Here is a 21,384-nt window from a genome sequence, read left to right on the forward strand (position 1 = left end):
AGGGGATCAGGGGGTATGGAGAGAAGGCAGGTACGGGATACTGAGTTGGATGATCAGCCATGATCATATGGAATGGTGGTGCAGGCTCGAAGGGCCGAATGGCCTACTCCTGCACCTATTTTCTATGTTTCTATGTTTCTATGAACATTTGTTTGTAAATATTCTTCTGACTGTGACCCAGTAAAGCCCTAGGTTGCGTTTGCTGCTCTCAGGAAGGGTGACAGAGGGGTGTCCAAAATTATACTTGACACCATGACCCGAGGCCAGGTGAACATGGTCAAAGGTCCTGCTTCTGAGTCGTCTGCCAGGAGCAAAGACGCTGCAGGAAGAGCAGAGAGATCATTTTTAAATGAAATTATGTGTCAAACATTCCATGTTCAAGAGTATGGAACAAGCTGCCAGAGGAGGTAGTTGAGGCTGGGGCTACCCCAACATTTAAGACACAGTTGGTTAGACAGGCACATGGACAGGACAGGTTTGGAGGGATGTGGCAGGTGGGAATAGTGTAGCTGGGACATGTTGGCCGGTGTGGGCAAGTCGGGCCGAAGAGCCTGTTTCCACACAGTAATGCCCCTGTCCCACTTAGGAAACCTGAACGGAAACCCCTGGAGACTTTGCGCCCCACCCAAGGTTTCCGTGCGGTTCCCGGAGGTTGCAGGTGGTTGCCGGAGGTTGCAGGTAGTGGAAGCAGGTAAGGAGACTGACAAAAACCTCCGGGAACCGCACGGAAACCTTGGGTGGGGCACAAAGTCTCCAGAGGTTTCCGTTCAGGTTTCCTAAGTGGGACAGGGCCATCACACTCTATGACTCTAAGACTCTAGTTCAATGCTGCTTTATTTTCCACATATGCAACTGCACAGAAAATTATTTTTTGCATATATTACACGTGCTGGTGGTGCCATGAATCAAAGTCCAAGGTCCAACGTCACCCATTCCATCTCTCCGGCGATGCTGCCTGTCCCACTGAGTTACTCCAGCATTTTGTATCTATCTCCGGTGTAAACCAGCATCTGCAGTTCCTTGCTACACAAAAATCTATCTATCACCGCCTTAAAAATATCCATTGGATATGGATAAAAAGGAAACAGGGTGTTGCAAAAGCTCAGAATAGGAGCTAGGCAGAGGTTTATGGGGGAGTACATTTAATTCCAATGCTGATGTTAAAATATTTTAAATAAATATAATCAAATATTTATTGCCTTTTTAAAAACAAGGCTTCAACTTTCTGGTCCCAAAAATAGACCACCTGTGTCACAAACATCGCTTCTTCTCCAGAGGTCTTGCTAATGACGTCGCTGAAGCCAGCTGATTGGCATCAGCCCTTCTAAGCTAAGTTTGCAATTTCAGATGGACTTAACATGCAAATGAGCCGCTCTACACAATTGATATCTATTTGTATAATTTTATTTTCTATTCACACCTCAAGTTGTTCGCGCTGTCATTTGTTGGATGATATCTTCCTGGGTGAGTTTTCCTGTTTAGTTTTAATCATTATTGTCGGTGACACGGTGGCGCAGCGGTAGAGCTGCTGCCTTATGCCCCTGTCCCACTTAGGAAACCTGGACGGAAACCTCTGGAGACTTTGTGCCCCGCCCAAGGTTTCCGTGTGGTTCCCGGAGGTTTCCATAGAAACATAGAAACATAGAAAATAGGTGCAGGAGTAGGCCATTCGGCCCTTCGAGCCTGCACCGCCATTCAATATGATCATGGCTGATCATCCAACTCCGTATCCTGTACCTGCCTTCTCTCCATACCCGCTGATCCCTTTAGCCACAAGGGCCACATCTAACTCCCTCTTAAATATAGCCAATGAACTGGCCTCAACTACCTTCTGTGGCAGAGAATTCCACAGATTGACCACTCCCTGTCTGAAAAATGTTTTTCTCATCTCGGCCCTAAAAGATTTCCTCCTTATCCTTAAACTGTGATCCCTTGTTCCGGACTTCCCCAACATCGGGAACAATCCGGAGGTTTTTGTCAGTCTGCTACCTGCTTCCACTACCTGCAACCTCCGGCAACCACCTGCAACCTCCAGCAACCACCTGCAACCTCCGGCAACCACCTGCAACCTCCGGCAACCACCTGCAACCTCCGGGAACCAAACGTAAACCGTGGGTGGGGCACAAACAATCCACAGGTTTCCGTTCAGGTTTCCTAAGTGGGACAGGGGCATAACTGCGCCACAGACCCGGATTCGATCCTGACTGTGGGTGCTACCTGTCCGCAGTTTGGACGGTCACGCCATGACCTGCGTGGGTCTTGTCCGGGATCTCCGGCTTCCTCCGCACTCTAAAGACGTACAGGTTTGTAGGTTAATTGGCTTCAGTAACATTGTAAATTACCCCCCCGTGTATGTAGGATAGTGGTAGAGTGCAGGGAGCGAGGGTCGGCGTGAACTCGGTGTTTCCGCGCTGTATCCTTAAACTAAACTAAACTATTGTCATGTGTACCGAGGTACAATGAAAAGCTTTTTGTTGCCTGATATCCAGTCAGCTAAAAGGTTATACATGATTACAATCAAGCCATCCACAGTGTACAGATACCGGATGAAGGGAAAACTTTTTAGTGTAAGACTAGACCAAGTGGGACCCGTTGGGCCCCATTCCCCTCATGCAATAATCCACCACTCACCCATTCCCCCAATGTAACCGGTTCCACCACTCACCAATAACCCCCAACTGCACAGGTTCAGCTCATCCCCCAACACTCCCTCCCCCTCCTCTTCACTCTCCCTCTTCTCTCCCCTCTCCTCCTGCCCTCCTGCACTCCCTCCCTCATCTCTCCCTCCCCTTTCCCCTACCCTCAGTCACTCCCTACCCTCAGTCACTCCCTACCCTCCGTCCCCCCCTCCCTCCCTCCCACCCTCCATAACCCCTCTCCCCTCCCTGCCCCCCCTGACCCGTTGGGCCCCGTTCCCCCAACGCAATATTCCACCACTCACCCGTTTCCCCAATGCAATCCTTTTCCACCACTCACCAGCTCCCCCAACGTAACCCATTCCCCCAGTGCAATATTCCATCACTCTCCCATAGCCTCCAACTGCCAGTCTATTCAAACTCACTGTAAAGATCCTCAGATTCAAGTCACAGTTTTGAAATTTCACCCAACAGTGCAGAGCGACAGCAATAACCTGCATTTGGATAGAGCCTTTAATTCATCACGGTGCTCTGAGTAACATGTATAAAGGTAAATTCAATTCCAAGGTATGAAGGGAATTCTAGAGCCAGTAACCGAAAGCTCTAAGATGTGCCCAAGAGTGTTGCCATACCCTTGTAATAGTGAAAGGCCTGGATAGAGTGGATGTGGGGAGGATGATTTTCCACTAGTGGAAGAGTCTAAGACTAGAGGCTATGGCCCAGAATAAAAGGAACTACATTTAGAAAGAAGATGATGAGGAATTTATTTCATCAGAGCGGACTGAATCTGTGGAATTCATTGCCACAAACGGCTGTGGAGGTCAATTGAAGATATTTTTAAGGCGGAGATTGACAGATTCTTGATTAGTACGGGTGTCACGTTTTTTAGGGTGAAGGCAGGCGGATGCGGTTGATAGTTCGGCCATGATTGACTGGCGGAATAGACTTGATGGGCCGAATGGCCTAATTCCACTCCTAGAACATGAACTTAAGAAAAAAATAATGCCAATGCCCTGGACGACAGATGGCACAATGGGCTAAGTGTTCGAGCTGGCGACCGGAAGGTAGCCGGTTCGAATCCCGCTTGGAGTGCATACTGTCGTTGTGTCCTTGGGGCAAGACACTTCACCCACCTTTGCCTGTGTGTAAAATGTAATGTAATTATGTGAAGCACTTTGGGGTCAATGAAAGTTGACTAAAAATGTGCTATATAAATAAGATTATACTTCTTCAGAAGACTAAGGAAATTCAGCATGTATCCAATGACGTACGAATTTCTACAGGCGCCCGATGGAATGCATCTTGTGTGGATACATCCCAGTTTCATGTGGCAACTGCCCTGCCCAAAACCGCAAGTAACTGCCGAGAGTTGTGGCCACAGCCCAGTCCATCACACAAACCCATCTCCAGCTACACTTCAGGAAGCAGCCAATGTAATTAAAAACTGCTCTCACCCCAGTCATCCCCTCTCCTCCCCTCTCGCATTGGGTAGAACATACAAAATCTTGAAAGCATGTAACACCAGATTCAAAGACTGCTTCTTCCCCGCTGTTATTAGACTTTTGACACAGACCTGTCGTGCTAAGCATCTATTCCCAAATCTTCCAATCTACCTTCCTGAGGGCCTTGCACTTTTTAAAAATCTGCACATTGTCTGCAGCTGTCACACTATATTCTGCATTCTATCTACTTTCATTTTCACACTTCCCGTTGCACTAGCATATGGTTTGACCTGCCTGGATAGTGTATGCCGAAGATGTTCACTGTATCTCGGTACATATGACGATAACAAAGCCAAAACCAATGGCAAAAGCTCAGTGATGGAGTTGAGCTTGAAAGGAACTTTTTAAAAGATGGGGAGAGATTCAGGGGCGAGAATTCCAGAGCTCAAAGCTTTTACAAACTAAAGACCAAATTGTTATATGGTTAAAGACATGCCACCAATTGAGGAATTATGTTTGGTGATCTGAGCCATGAAAAGTTGGGGCGCAAGGGTCATCCGTTTGGAGAAAATTAGAGATAAGAAGAAGGAAGAAAACCAGAGAGGTATTTGAAAAAGAATGAGAAATTTAAAGTTGAGACCAGGAGTCAATGTGGTCAAGCTGGTGCTGGGTACAATGATCTCTACATGTTCCTAGATCTCCATTCCCCTTGCCATGTTTTCACACCTTACCATTCCTTATCTATACACTTCCTTATCTATGTACCTTCCACTCCCCTGACATCAGTCTGAAGAAGGGTACTGACCCGAAATGTCATCCATTCCTTCTCTCCAGTGATGCGGCCTGTCCCGCTGAGTTACTCCATCATTTTGTGTCGGTGTTGTCAATGCGTACGTAGACAATGGGTGAGCAGGAATTTGCGAGTTCGCGAGAGAGACCGAGGGAGTTTTTACAGTGATGTGGTGAACATTTCAGCAGCAGAGGTATTGAAACAGATGTAATGCTGGCCTATTTTACAGCAAACAGCCTTGACCATGCCACAGCTATATGACCTGAGGCTCATTTCATTGTCTAATGTGACTTAGAGAAAGTTTCAGCAAAAGGGATGGATTTGATAGATCATAGGTTTCTGTAATATTTTAGAGTTTAGAGATACAGCGTCGAATCAGGCCCTTTGGTCCATTGAGACTGCGCCGACCAGCGATCACCCGTACGCTGGTTCCATCCTACGCACGCGGGGAAATTTACAGAGGCCAATTATCCTGCAAACCTGTGCATCTTTGGAATGTGGGAAGAAAACAGGGCACCTGGAGAAAACCCACGCGGTCACAGGGAAGAAAGTACAAACTCTGTACAGACAGCGCCCCTGTAGTCACAATCAAACCTGAGCATCTGGCGCTGTAAAGCTGCAACTCTACAGCTGCGCCACTGTGTCCTATTTAGTGAGAGCACTTTTTTAAAAAATCATCCAAGACTATGGGACATGCGTGAATTTTTTAATTTTTTTTAAAATATTTTTATTCGAAGCAATGTACATACATAATAATCATGGTATATAACATAATACATTTCATGCACAACTTTTTTTTTGATAGAAAAGAAAGAATGAAAAAAGAGAAGCTTGAGGATATTAGTAATGTGTAGGGCACAATAATTGATGATTAATGATTGATATTTAGATAAATAGACTGCGTCCTTAGAAGTGTAGAAACCCCCCCCCGAAAATAAAAGGGCCTTGAGAAAAGAAAGGAAATAAGAAGAAAATGCAAAAAAAAGATAAAGAAACGGAATGTGCCTAATTCGTAACGTTACACGCCACTCACCCAGTTCTAGAACGGTTACTTTCCAGGGTTGTGTTGCACCATATTCAGATTCAGATTCAGATTCAATTTTAATTGTCATTGTCAGTGTACAGTACAGAGACAACGAAATGCATACTAGTAATAATTCAATGAAAGATGACCATACCTTGAAGAATTGTTCTGGTTTTCCTGCTAGAACAAGTCTCATTTCCTCAAGATGTAATATTTCCGACATATTTGTGATCCACATTTTAAACGTTGGGATAGGTGCTTTTTTTTCCAGAATTTAAGTATGAGTTTTTTTGCCGTTATCAAATCATAGTTGAGGGAAACATCTTTGAAATGACGTTAGCTCAGAACAGGCTTCCATTGCTCCGAAAATAATCAAATCTATGTTTGGGGACATGTGGTAATTGACGGTGTTTCCAATGATTTAGCCAAGTGGCAATTATTAATGAGACGTTGGAAAGTCCAAGTGTGGGTGCCTGAGGAACAGCAGAGAGAAAGGTTCAGGTCTTGGAAAAGAAGCCTTTGCTAGATTCTCTAGCTATGGCTGGTTGGATAAAAATGAAGCCAATACAACTTCAGTTGCACCAAACTGGATGATGGTGGAGAAGAGTTGGAGGAGAATGATGCTATTGATATCTTAAAGGGCGGGGAGACGTCGAGAAAGACTAGATTGGTCTGTCTTTTATGACAATCACATGGGAAGTCTAGTTTCAGCTTAGAGGTGCAGCGCGGAAACAGGACCTTCGGCCCGCAGAGTTCGTCCCGACCAGCGATCCCCGCACATTAACATTTAGATTTACTAGAATGTTGCCTGGGTTTCAGCAACTAAGTTACAGAGAAAGGTTGAACAAGTTAGGGCTTTATTCTTTGGAGCACAGAAGGTTAAGGGGGGACTTGATAGAGGTTTTTAAAATGATGAGAGGGATAGACAGAGTTGACGTGGAAAAGCTTTTCCCACTGAGAGTAGGGAAGATTCAAACAAGGGGACATGACTTGAGAATTAAGGGCCTGAAGTTTAGGGGTAACATGAGGGGGAAACTTCTTTACTCAGAGAGTGGTAGCTGTGTGGAATGAGCTTCCAGTGAAGGTGGTGGAGGCAGGTTCGTTTTTATCATTTAAAAATAAATTGGATAGTTATATGGATGGGAAGGGAATGGAGGGTTATGGTCTGAGCGCAGGTATATGGGACTAGGGGAGATTATGTGTTCGGCACGGACTAGAAGGGTCGAGATGGCCTGTTTCCGTGCTGTAATTGTTATATGGTTATATTATTATATGGTTATTAACATTATCCTATACACACTAGGGAGTGTGGGAGGAAACCGGAGATCCCGGAGAAAACCCATGCAGGTCACGGGGAGATCATACAAACTCCGTACAGACAGTACCCGTAGTCAGGATCGAACCCAGGTCTCCGGTGCTGCAACGCTGTAAGGTAGCAACTCTACCGCTGCGCCACCGTGCCACACTTAAAAGCCTTTGTGAGTTGAGTAAAAAAACATTTTGGTGCCGTGGCAGAGGCTATAGCTGCTGAATATCAGATGGGAGTCCATCAAATCTGGAAAGTCTAATATGTCCATGTTGCAAATATGTGTTCGAGACTCCAGAAAAACACTTTTAACCTCATTGGGGTTTGCTTGAGGTAAAAAGTACAAAAAGTGAACAGTGACGGAAACACGTTTTCCTGTCACATCAGCAAAAATATGCTGTTTACAGCAAAGTGCAACCAACTCTTGAGAGAAAAAAAATATTTCTGTTGCTCTGTGTAACTTTTCCATTCCAGTTTAGTTTAGAGATACAGCACAGAAACAGGCCCTTCAGCCCATCGAGTTCGCAACGACCAGCGATCCCCGCTCATTAACACAATCTACACACACAAGGGACTATTTACATTTATACCAAGGCAATCAACCTACGAATCTGTAGATCTCGGAGAAAACCCACATGGTCACGGGGAGATGGTACAAACTCCGTTCTCAGGCCATTGATTTCCACTATGTTCTAAGAGTCAGGAGAGCATGGGCTTGGAAAGAGGAGATCTCATTGTGATTATCATTAACTCAGCCAATGGATTGTAAAGGGAGAGGGTTGGGTAGGAGTACCACAGTCCCGGCTTTCCTTGTCTTAAAGGTCGAGCACCCAACATAAAATGGAGGCTGGGTGACGCAGCGGAGGTGTTGCTGCCTTACAGCGCCAGAGGCCTGGCAGAAATCCTGACTACGGGTGCTACCCGTACGGAGTTTGTATGTTCTCCCCGTGACCTGCGTGGGTTTTCTCCGGGTGCTCTGGCTTCCACCGACACTCCAAAGACGTACAGGTTTGTCGGTTAATTGGCTTCGGTAAAAATCGTAAATGATCCCTAATGTGGTAGTGTTAACGTGCGGGGATCGCTGGTCGGCGCAGACTCGGTGGGCCGAAGGGCCTGTTTCTGCACTGTATCTCTAAACTAAATTAAAAAATGAAGGCTATTTCCCCAGAAACCTAAAATCCCAAGTTTCTACGCCTCTCTATCAGCTAGAGTACAGCCGTTCCTAAATTTAGGAAATAAATGTGTTCCTAGGAAAATGTTTCATTAAGCGACGTGCAATAAATCAAAAAGGCTGGGCGAAAGGTGGTATTTTGGTTTGTGTATTCAAAAGGGCAGCGAGAGCAGACTATTCGCCAAGTGAAAAATAGCTTTGTAAATTAATGGCGCATTCCCTAAAGCATCTAAGGAATTCTAATGAACATGGATAAATCAAGGAATACCTGCAAATGGCTGGAACGAGTCCCGGGAGAAGAATGGTGGGTTTGGAGAAACTTAGATTGTTTTCTCTGGAATGTTGGAGGTTGAGGGGAAACCTCATAGAAGCCGTTATCAGGCAACTGAATCATCCTCAGTACAGGGTCTTGGTGAAACCACACCTGGAGTATTGTGTACAGTTTTGGTCTCCAAATCTGAGGAATGACATTCTTGCCTTAGAGGGAGTACAGAGAAGGTTCACCAGACTGATTCCTGGGCTGTCAGGACTTTCATATGAAGAAAGACTGAATAGACTCGGCTTGTACTCGCTAGAATTTAGGAGATTGAGGGGGGATCTTATAGAAACTTACAAAATTCTTAGGGGGTTGGATAGGCTTGATGTAGGACGATTGTTCCCGATGTTAGGGAAGTCCAGGACAAGGGGTCACAGTTTAAGGATAAAGGGGAAATCTTTTAGGACCGAGATGAGAAAAACATTTTTCACACTGAGTCTCTGGAACTCTCTGCCACAGATGGTAGAGATGGTAGAGATGGCACAGAGACTCTGTGCATCTACCCGATCTATTCCTTTCATAATTTTATACACCTCAACAAGATCATCCCTCACGCTCATGCACTCCAAGGAATAGTGTACCAGCCTATTCAACCTCTCCCCATACCTGAGGCCCTCTAATCCTGGCACCATCCTCGTAAATCTTCTCTCTACCCCTTTCCTATAACATGGTGCCCAGAACTGAACACGATACTCTAAATGCAGCCTCACCAAAATCTTGTACAACTGCAACTGTTTTCAAGAGAGAGTTAAGGGCCTGTCCCACGAGCATGCGACTCCATGCGGTAAGCGCGACCTAACGTGGTCGCTTGAGCCTTACGGCCTCACGGGGCCGGTCCCACTTCGATCGCCGGAGCCGTATGGAGTTGTGCGGAGCTGGTCCCGTCATCGTGCGGGGCTCCGAAAAACTGACCGTGTTCAAAAATTCCCACAGCCGCAGTGGGGCCGTATGCGCCGTCTCTACGCCGTATGCAGCGTCTTGACGCCTTACGTCACGTGCGAACTTCCCGCGGCAGCGTCTTGACGCCGTACGTCACGTGCGAACTTCCCGCGGACTTCGCTCGAACTTCATGTCACTCACTCGACCTCCGTGCGACCCCCGCCCAGCCCATGCTTCCGGTTTGGTCGTGCTTGCCACATGCAGTTGCATGCTCGTGGGACAGGCCCTTTAGATTTAGCTCTTGGGGCTAATCGAATCAAGGGATATGGGGAAAAAGCAGGAATGGGGTACTGATTTTGGATTGGATCATATTAAATGGCGGTGCTGGCTCGAAGGGCCGAATGGCCTATTACTGCACCTATTTTCTATGCTTTTATGTAACATGACCTCCCAACTTCTATACTCACTGATTCTAGAATCTGTCCGATTCCCCTGTCGTTGCCCAGTGACTCTTCCTTTCACATGATCATCAGTCCCCTTTGATTCTTCTGCCACTCACCTACTTCAAAGCATACTTTGAAGAAGCCAATTAACATCAGGATGCGACGGGAAGCAGAGCACTCAGGGGAAGGGCCATGAAGATGCTTCAAATAGAGCCACTCAATGACAGCAAACTTCAATCACATTCCCTGGAGGTATTCAGTTCAATGTTTTCATTTCAAACTTATTGCTCCACGCAGATACCAAGAGCAGCAGTAAGCCATTTGATCCCTCGAGCCTTCATGTCCCATGTCCATTTTCGTGCCTGTCCTAACGTCCAACTATTCACTTTGAGCCCAGGGACTTAGCCTTGAAAACACTCAATGATATAAGGGAAGATAGTCCCAGAGATTCACAACATGCCTGTAAAGCTGCAACATGTAATAATTTTGTTGTTCTGGTTGTGTGGGAAAGATCATTGAATGGCAGAGTAGATTTGATGGGCCGAATGGCCTAATTTACCTATTAGAAACATAGACATAGAAACATAGAAAATAGGTGCAGGAGTAGGCCATTCGGCCCTTCGAGCCTGCACCGCCATTCAATATGATCATGGCTGATCATCAAACTCAGTATCCCATACCTGCCCTCTCTCCATACCCCCTGATCCCTTTAGCCACAAGGGCAACATCTAACTCCCCCTTAAATATAGCCAATGAACTGGCCTCAACTACTTTCTGTGGCAGAGAATCCCACAGATTCACCACTCTCTGCGTGAAAATGTTTTTTCTCATCTCGGTCCTAAAAGACTTCCCCCTTATCCTTAAACTGTGACCCCTTGTTCTGGACTTCCCCAACATCGGGAATAATCTGAAGAAGTCTGAAGAAAGTCTGAAGAAGGGTTTCGGCCCGAAACGTCGCCTATTTCCTTCGCTCCATAGATGCTGCTGCACCCGCTGAGTTTCTCCAGCATTTTTGTGTACCATCGGGAATAATTTTCTTGCATCTAGCCTGTCCAACCCCTTAAGAATTTTGTACGTTTCTATAAGATCCCCCCTCAATCTTCTAAATTCCTGCGAGTGCAAGCCGAGTCTATCCAGTCTTTCTTCATATGAAAGTCCTGACATTGTTACGGCGGCAGGCGCGGGCACACCGCGACGCCCTGTGTCTCCCTTTCAAGGGAGATGCTAAAAATGCATTTCGTTGTCTCTGTACTGTACACTGACAATGACAATAAATTGAATCATTTCATTTCATTTCATTTCATTTCATTTCATTTCATTTCATTTCACATCCCAGGAATCAGTCTGGTGAACCTTCTCTGTATGGCAAGAATGTATTACTTATGACTGCTGCCTTCCAGCGCCAGAGAGCCTGGTTTGATCCTAACTACGGGTGCTGTCTGTATGGAGTTTGTACCTTTTGATTGCAGATGGCAATTAAACTCTCTTGACACTCAACTCTCTCAACAAAATCATTTTTCATTATTTTGGCCCTTATCTTGGGATAAAAATTGAATATTATACATTTAACTGTTTTGTTATTAGTTAACAGGCCTGTTGACAACATTGTCTCTAGTGTGTAGGAGAGTGTTAGCAACGAACATCGATCACCCTACACAAGCACTGTCCAATGCATTTTCCAACAATTTTACCAAAGCCAATTAACCTACAAAACTGTACGTCTTTGGGTTGTGGAAGTAAACCGGAGCAAACCCACACGGTCATAGGGAGAAAGTACATACTCCTTACAGACATCAACCGTAGTAAGGATCAAACACGGGTCTCCGGTGCTGTCAGGCAGCAGTTCATATGTTCATAAGTCGTAGGAACTGAATTAGGCCATTCGACCCATCAAGTCTACTCCGCCATTCAATGATGGCTGATCTATCTTTCCCTCTCAACCCCATTCTCTTGCCTTCTCGCTGTCACCCCTGACACCCGTACTAATCACAAACCTATCAATCTCCACCTTAAAATAGCCACTGGCATGGCCTCCACAGGCTTCTGTGGTAGTGGATTCCACAGATTCACCTCCCTCTAATAAAATAAATAACACTTCTCCTTTCTAAAGGTGCGTCCTTTTAGACTGAGGCTGTGGCTTGAGGCTTGCTCCCCCCCCCCCCCCAATTCGCAACAAGGACTGAGTCCCCCTTGTCCTCACCTTCCACCCCATCAGCCGTCGCATACAGCATATAATCCTCCAACATTTTTACCACCTCCAACGGGATCCTACTACTGGCCACATCTTCCCATACCCACCCCTTTCTGCTTTCCCTCTGTAACTCCCTGGTCAACTCATGTCTTCCCACCCAAACAATTTGCATCATGCTTAACAATCAGCTGGGCAGAAGGCGGACCGACTGAATTTGAGCGTCGGACGGCATCAGGCGGTGACATCACCACGCAACGCCACGACGGGCGGTGACGTCATCGCGCAACGCCACGCGTTAGGCGTACGCTGTCAAGGCGCTGCGTACGACGTCAAGACGCTGTGTATGACCGCAATGCGCCCTCGTGCCGACAGGCCGTTCGCGCGCAAAGATTTCAGCCACTGCAAGAATTTCGGAGCCCCGCGCGATGTCGGGACCAGCCCCGCACAATTGCACACTTCTAAGTGGGACCGGCCCCGCGCAGCCATACGGTGCCTGTACGCCTCAAGCAACCACGAGGTTGCGTCATTTGAGAACCAAGGTCGCGTATGTCGGACAGGCCCTTTACTCCAGCATTGTGTGTCTCCCTTCAATTTAAACCAGCATCTGCAGTTCTATCCTGCACAGTAGACAGAGTCGCCAGTTTGGTGCCATTTTCACGTCCCAGTTGTTGTAAGCGCAGTGATCTTGATCTGACAAATTTGCTGGAATTCTTTGAAGAAGTGAATAGCAGAACAGACAAAGGAGAGTCAGTAGATGTTTAGTTTAGATTAGAGATAGCACAGAAACAGGTCCTTCAGCCCAACGGGTCCGCACCGACCAGCGATCCCCGCACATTAACACTAACGTACACCCTCTCGGGACAATTTTTACATTTACCAACCCAATTAACTTACATCTTTAACTGTACATCTTTAGAGTGTGGGAGGTAACCGAAGATCTCAAATAAAAACCACGCAGTCACGTGGAAAACGCTCCAAGTGCTGTAAGGCAGCAACTATACCGCTGCTCCACGTGGCCACCCGTCTAACAAAAACAACAAATCTAAGTTGTTTACTTAGATTTTCAGAAAGCCTTTAATAAGGTGCTACACGTGAGGTTGCTAAGGAATACTAAACTAAGTGGGACCTGTTGGGTCCCAGTCATGCGGGAGGCCTGGTCCCCTAACGCAACCCTGTTCCCCCAAAGTAATATTCCACCACTCACCCATAGCTCCTAACTGCGCAGGTGCGGCTCATTGCTCCACATCCCCGAGCACTCCCTCCCCCTCCTCTCCATGTGTGCGAGGGGAGGATGGGAGGGGCAAGGGAAGTGGGGGGAGTGCAAGTGGGGGGGGGGGGGTGGGCAGTGGTGTGGGGTGGGAGGAGAGGAGGGGTGTGTGTGGATGGGTTGAGGGGGGGGGGGGTTTGAGGAGGGAGAGGTCTTTTTTGGGGGGGAGTTGTGGGGGGAGAGGTGTATGTGAGCGGGTGGGGTAGGGTAAGTTCGGAGAAAAGATGAGGAAGAGCAATGGGCGAGAAGGGGGTATCATGGGGGAGGAGCCAGCAAGGGGGACCAGAGGGGTAGTGGCTGGAATTGGTGGTGCGATGGGGACTCACAGCAGGCGCTGGTCGCTGGTCGTTCTCCTCCGCCGGGTTCAGGGTCTCCATTTGCCATTTGGCGACATCGGCGACATCTCCGACACCGGGCTGGGCTGAGTCTCCGACGCTGGGCTGGGTTTCTGGCGCTGGGCTGTTCGGGGTTGGGCTGCTTCGGGTCCCTCCGAAAATTATGTCCGGCAGGAAACCTCCGCCGGCCATCCTCAGCTTCAGTAAAGACACAATGGCGCAGGAAGGGGCGGACCGTCCTGGTGAGTGACAGGGGAAGAGACTAATCCGCGCAGCGCTGAACGGCAGGAGAAGAGATCGATCTGCGCACGCGCGGGTTTTACGATTTTTTAGACCTCAGTAACTTTCACGACATTCAACCGATCGGACCAAAACTTGGTGCAATCGCAGTATCGGAGAACGGTTAGCGAACTGGCGAAAATCGTAGCGCTATCGCAAACCGTTTTTGCGCAAATAGAAAGACCGCACAAACCGGAAGATAACAAGATCATAGTTTTAGTTATGTATAGAAAGAATAGATGAGAGCCCACGGTATCAAAGGGCAGATACTAGACTGGCATGGATAGCAGTTTAGCTGGATGGCAGAAGACAAACAGTGGCAATAAAGGAGGATTTTTCTGCTTGGCTGCCAGTGACTAGGGGTCACTAGCGGAGTCTACTCCTATAACTTATGACCTTAAATAATAACTTTATTTATTTAATCACTTTATTTATAGAGCACTTTAAAACAACCACAGTTGCAACAAAGAGCTGAACATGACTGATCATGGGCAAGAAATTATTACATAACGTTACATTACAATACGAACTTATGACCACATGACCATGAAGGCCCATTGTCCTGGCGGCGTTGCAGGATCGGCCTGGCCAGGCGTAGCCACGGTGTCCTCCACCGCCACTCCGCCGCTGTCCGGTCCACGTGCCCGACCTCTTGGAGCAGCTAGCCCTTGGCATTGTTGAATATGATTTCATTGATTAAACCCTTTGATGTGTGTTTCTGTTCTGGATTGACTTGTCACCCATGTTCAGAATTCCCGGCCTTGCATTGACCCCATGAAAGCCCAGGTTACTGAGTGACTGAGTTTGCCACTTTTGTCATTCTGCTGCAGTATTGTTTTCCGCATGAAATGCAGATGCAGTGAGCGCATGGCTGCATTCTTCAGCATCACCCTGAAGGCTCTCCCTCATCCATTACTCCTGGCATTACATCTAGTCACCCCTATAGAATCAGAACACCCCCCCCCCATTCATTTAACTGGGGTAGCCAGCCTGGAGAGTAGGCAACCTCAGTGAGTTTTAATCATTTATATTAGCTTGTGATTTTTAATGAATTAGAATGTTTTAAATGGTATTAATTAACATCTGTAACATAATTTTTCCGTTACAATATAAGTTACAATTTGAATGTTTCTGTAAACAATATTTCAAATATATAATGTAGGAATAAGGAACTGCAGATGCTGGTCTACACTGAAGATAAACACAAAATGCTGGAGTAACTTAGCGGATCAGGCAGCAACTCTGGAGAGAAGAAATGAGTGATGTCTCAGGTCGAGATCCTTCTTATTGGGCAGCACAGTGGCACGGCTAGTAGGGCTGCTGACTCACAGCACCAGAGACCTGGGTTCAATCCTAACCTCGGGTGCTGTCTGTGTGGAGCCTGCACGTTCTCCCTGTGATAGCATGGGTTCGGTTACCTTCCTCGTCCCATGGGCTTGTGAGTTAACTGGCCTGTATGATCATAGAGTGTGGAAACAGGCCCTTTGGCCCAACCTGCCCACACCAACCAACATGTGCCATCTACATGTGCCATGTCCCACCTGCTTGCATTTGGCCCGTATCCCTCTAAACCTATCATCTCCATGTATGTGGCTAAATGTTGCAAATCGGTGAACTTCTAGATGGCAGCATAGGGTGGAACATAGCACCGCTGCTGAAAGATTTTAGAATATAAACCATAACCTTGCTCCAACTAGTAACTTGAATTCATTAAAATATAGAAACAAAGAACTGGAGGTGCTGGTTTATACCAGCATCTGAAGAAGGGTCCTGACCCGAAATGGCACCCATCGCTTTTCTCCAGAGATGCTGCCTGACCAGCTGAGTTACAGCAGCACTGTGTCTATCTTCAATTGACTGAAAGATTGATTGATTGAAAGATACATCATAGAAACAGGATTCTGGGCCCACCGAGTCAACATCGACCATCGATCACAAATTCACACCAGTTCTACGTTAGGTAGGCAAAGGTGCTGGAGAAACTCAGCGGGTGCAGCAGCATCTATGGAGCGAAGGAAATAGGCAACGTTTCGGGCCAAAACCCTTCTTCAGACTCCATAGATGCTGCCGCACCCGCTGAGTTTCTCCATCACTTCTGTCTACCTTCGATTTTCCAGCATCTGCAGTTCCTTCTTAAACAACCAGTTCTATCTTATCCCACTTTCGCATCCACCACATACACACCGGGGGTAATACACAGAGGCGAATTAACGTATAAACCCGCACGCCTTTGCGATGTGGGCAGTAAACCCACTCGTACATCGGGTGAATGTACAAACTCCGCAGTGACAGCACCTAAGGTCGAGATCAAACCCTGGTCTCTGGCACTATGAGGCAGCAACTCTACCAGCTGTGCCACTGTGCTGCCTCAAATGTGAAGTCATGAATTCTATTTCTGAAATTTATTTTGTGGAATCTTAAGTTTGCGGGATGATGCATGGCCGTGTCCTTCATTGTTAAACACAAGTGCATCATCTTTGTTACTCTCAGTGGAGTTTCATGGAAGCAGAGGATTGTTCCATTAACCTCAGCAACGGAGAGGGTTTGGGAAGTTGTTCACAATGCAGGCTGATATATTTAAGACATTCCTCACGTCTGTGCACATCGAAACGGTCTCCTTCTGGTTGAAGAGTGCACCTGCCTTAATCTTGGTCCAACCCAGGCAAATGCAACTGACGTCAACGGTACATCTGCCTGGAATCCAATTTGGTGAATCATTAGAATCTGGTGAATCAGGTCACTGTGATCTCCAAATGTTTCACAGTCAATAGGAAACAGTGTCTGACACCTCTCAAAGAACCCAACATGGTGTGAAATAAAATCCCTTTGGGCCGTATTAGACAAACAGTGAAGAATTGCCTGGTTGAATCTTGCCGAATAGTGAAAAGCCTGGATAGAGATACAAAGATATGCTGGGTTTGGAGGGATTTGGGACGAAAGCAAGGCAGGTGGGACTAGTGTAGATGGGGAATTTTGGTCGGTATAGGCAAGAGCCTTTTTTTCCACTGTATGACTATGAACAGGTAGCATCTGTGAAGGTGATGTAGTGGGTTGGGATGAATCAAAACATCTGAAGATGGTTCTGAATCTCACACATCATCTATCCATGTTCTTCAGAGATGCTGCCTGACCCGCTGAGTTACTCCAGCACATTATGTCCATTCCATACAACTAATACAGCATGCCACATGATCTGTTGTACAGCTCAATAAATCTGCACCGACCATCACCCACATCTCCGCCATTAATCCTATTTTCACGCAGCAAGGGCAAGAACAGTGGCCAACTAGCCCAACGACTGGCGTGTCTTTGGGATGTGGTAGGAACCTCCAGGTGGTCTAAGTGACAAGCTGCAAACTTCATACAAATGGCACCCGAGCAGGATCGGTAGTCGTGTCTCCAGCTCTCTGAACAGCAGCTCTGCCTGTTGCACCTTCCTGCCACCCCCAACTGCCCCAAGAAGACAGGCGGCACAGTGGCGTACTGGTACCCGGCTTGTACTCGCTAGAATTTAGAAGATTGAGGGGGGATCTTATGGAAACTTGCAAAATTCTTAAGGGGTTGGACAGGCTAGATGCAGGAAGATTGTTCCCGATGTTGGGGAAGTCCAGAACAAGGGGTCACGGTTTAAGGATAAGGGGGAAATCTTTTGTGACCGAGATGAGAAAAACATTTTTCACACAGAGAGAGGTGAATCTGTGGAATTCTCTGTCACAGAAGGTAGTTGAGGCCAGTTCATTGGCTATATTTAAGAAGGAGTTAGATGTGGCCCTTGTGGTTAAAGGGATCAGGGGGTATGGAGAAAAAGCAGGTACAGGATACTGAGTTGGATGATCAGTCATGGTCTCTTTACTCAGAGAGTGGTCGCTGTGTGGAATGAGCTTCCAGTGAAGGTGGTGGAGGCAGGTTCGTTTTTATCATTTAAAAATAAATTGGATAATTATATGGATGAGAAAGGAATGGAGGGTTATGGTCTGAGCGCAGCTATATGGGACTAGGGGAGAATACGTGTTCGGCACGGACTAGAAGGGTCGAGATGGCCTGTTTCCGTGCTGTAATTGTTATATGGTTATATGGTTATATTGAATGGCAGTGCAGGCTCGAAGGGCCGAATGGCCTACTCCTGCACCTATTTTTTATGTTTCTATGTAGCATTAGAGCTGCTGCCTTACAGCACCAGAGACGCGGGTTTGATCCTGACTACGGGTGCTTGTCTGTGCGTAGTTTGTACGTCCTCCCCGAGACTTGCGTGGGTTTTCACCGGGTGCTCCAGTTTCTTCCCACACTCCTATGACGTACAGGTTTGTATGTTAATTGGCTGCGGTAAAATTGCAGATTATCCCTAGTGTGTGTGGAATTAGAGCTAGTGTACGGGGTGATTGCTGGTCGGGGAGGACTTGGTGGCCACAGTGCCTGTGTCCGCACTGCATCTGTAAACTTTAACGATCATGTCACATCGCCCAGTGGGGGCCGAAGGGAGGAAGGGTCCGGGCAATAACTAGGATAAACGGGAGGAGTTGACGTCTTGCAAAGATGATCGGGAATATATGTGTGGCTTCCATACTGACCTTTTCGTTCCTGTTGCTTTGTTGCAGAATCACAACAACAGCTGCGTGTATGATGGATCTACGGAGGTATCCACTGGATGAACAAAACTGCACACTGGAGATAGAAAGCTGTGAGTATTCTCAGCTGCCACCACTCAGCACTGAAACATGATCAAATATCCGTTTAGCTTTAGAGTCACAGAGAGACACAGTGTAGAAACAGGTCCTTTGGCCCAACTTGCCCACACTGGTCAACATGTCCCAGCTACACTAGCTACACTAGTCCCACATGCCTACATTCAGTCCATATCCCTCCAAACCTGTCCTATCCATGTACCTGTCCACCTGCTTCTTAAACTTTGGGATAGTCCCAGCCTCAACTACCTCCTCCGGCAGCTTGTCCCATTCACCCTTTGTGTGAAAAAGTCACCCCTCAGATTCCTATTAAATCTTTTCCCCTTCATCTTCAACCTATGTCCTCTGGTCCTCGATTTACCTACTCTGGGCAAGAGACTCTGTGCATCTACCCAATCTATTCCTCTCATGATCTTATACACCTATAAAAGATCACCCCTCATACTCCTGCACTCCAGGGAATAGAGACCCAGCCTGCTCAACCTCTTCCAAAAGCTCAGGCTCTCTAGACCTGGCAACATGCTGGTAAAGTGTAGGATATTGTCACGTGTACCGAGGTACGTTGAAAGGCTTTTGTTGCATGCTATCCAGTCAGCAGCAAGACAATACATGCTTACAATCGAGCCATTTACAGTGACGTATAATGTCACCCGTAATGTTACGCAACTCATAGTGTTACAGCGATCCTTTCTAAGCAAGTGGTGTTCCCTTGACCCCAATTTAAAAGAATCGCTAATTTAACAATTTTTTAAAAATTTCATCGTCCATATTAGCTCATTTTTAATGTTTCTTCCGAACAATTTATTTTAATATTTTGCTGTGCGAGTCTCTTCTCCACTTGGGAAGAATGCAGCTGGGAGTCGGAAAACAGTAAGCACTTCATCGCTCCTGATTAGGCAGTGGCCTGATTCTCAACCATAACGCCGGACAAACGATGCTCACATTTTAATCAGATTCAGCCTGAATGAAGGAAAACACTGGGACGCAGTTTGTTCTGTGTGCTCTACTCCGGATGACTTCACATGTCAAAGGAATCACCCCCCCCCCCACCCCCGGGCTCCGACAGAGACTTTCTCAGTGGCCGGGAGGTTAACGCCAATGTCGGGACATTGCTGAGATCCATATGCTCTGCAGTGTACTGTTTTAACACTGGGCGTTTCATTCAGTTCCGTGCGGATGGGGGAAGTTTGCAGAGAAAGGAACAGCCCAGAATGTCTGTGCCAGATGGTTGGGCAACTATTAGACAGGCACATGGATACGACAGGTTTAGAGGGATATGGGCCTGTTGCCACACTGTAGGATTGCCACAGTAGGATTCTATTAACAGGATGCCAAGTGAAGCTCATTTCCTCTGTTTGCTTGTGATCCGTATCACCTCTGTTCCCTGCATATCTATGTCCAAAATCCTCTTAAATGCCATAGTCGTAACTGCTTCCACCATGACCCCTGGCAATGTATTCCAGGGACCCACCACTGCATGCCAAAAGAAATATCATGCCCCACACATCTCCATTAAACTTTCCCCCAACTGACCAGAGAGAGTACAGAGGAGATTTACTAGAATGTTGCCTGGGTTTCAGCAACTAAGTTACAGAGAAAGGTTGAAAAAGTTAGGGCTTTATTCTTTGGAGCGCAGAAGGTTAAGGGGGGACTTGATAGAGGTTTTTAAAATGATGAGAGGGATAGACAGAGTTGACGTGGAAAAGCTTTTCTCACTGAGAGTAGGGAAGATTCAAACAAGGGGACATGACATGAGAATGAAGGGACTGAAGTTTAGGGGTAACATGAGGGGGAACTTCTTTACTCAGAGAGTGGTAGCTGTGTGGAATGAGCTTCCAGTGAAGGTGGTGGAGGCAGGTTCGTTTTTATCATTTAAAAATAAATTGGATAGTTATATGGATGGGAAGGGAATGGAGGGTTATGGTCTGAGTGCAGGTATATGGGACTAGGGGAGATTATGTGTTCGGCACGGACTAGAAGGATCGAGATGGCCTGTTTCCGTGCTGTAATTGTTATATGGTTATATGGTTATATGGTTTTCACACAGAGAGTGGTGAATCTCTGGAACTCTCTGCCACAGAGGGTAGTTGAGGCCAGTTCATTGGCTATATTTAAGAGTGAGTTAGATGTGGCCCTTGTGGCTAAGGGGATCAGGGGGTATGGAGAGAAGGCAGGTACGGGATACTGAGTTGGATGATCAGCCATGATCATATTGAATGGCGGTGCAGGCTCGAAGGGCCGAATGGCCTACTCCTGCACCTAATTTCTATGTTTCTATGTTTCTGACCTTACAGCAATGCACTCAAGACTTTGACATTTCCATCCTGGGTAAACGGTTCTAACTGTCTACCCTGTCTATGTCTCTCATAACTTTATACACTTCTATCAGGTCTCTCCTTAGCCTCTGATGCTCCAGAGAAAACAATCCAAGGTTGTCCAACCTTATAGTTAATATCATGTGATCTAGTTTAAACTAGAGTAGATCTCAGGACATGCCATAAACAAAATGTATTGTCATTATTTTCCTGTGTTATGCTGGCCACATCTCCCAAACTAGTGGCCTTTACCTTTAAGAATGACACAGTCATTGAGTTTTAAAACCACCTGCAATGAGTTTTCGCCC

At 46.7% G+C, this 21,384-nt stretch overlaps 1 protein-coding gene across 1 annotated transcript in view; it reads left to right on the forward strand.

Annotated features, from left to right (window-relative positions):
• gabrb3 (gamma-aminobutyric acid type A receptor subunit beta3) overlaps positions 1-21,384 on the forward strand; it is a 334,484-nt gene that overhangs the window by 264,364 nt on the left and 48,736 nt on the right. Inside the window, exon 5 of the mRNA XM_055636511.1 lies at positions 18,675-18,757. Within this exon, the coding sequence (XP_055492486.1) occupies positions 18,675-18,757 (83 nt within the window). The remainder of the gene's footprint in view (positions 1-18,674; positions 18,758-21,384) is intronic.

This window comes from Leucoraja erinacea, chromosome 6 (genome assembly GCF_028641065.1).
Source record: "Leucoraja erinacea ecotype New England chromosome 6, Leri_hhj_1, whole genome shotgun sequence".
Lineage (NCBI taxonomy): Eukaryota > Metazoa > Chordata > Chondrichthyes > Rajiformes > Rajidae > Leucoraja > Leucoraja erinaceus.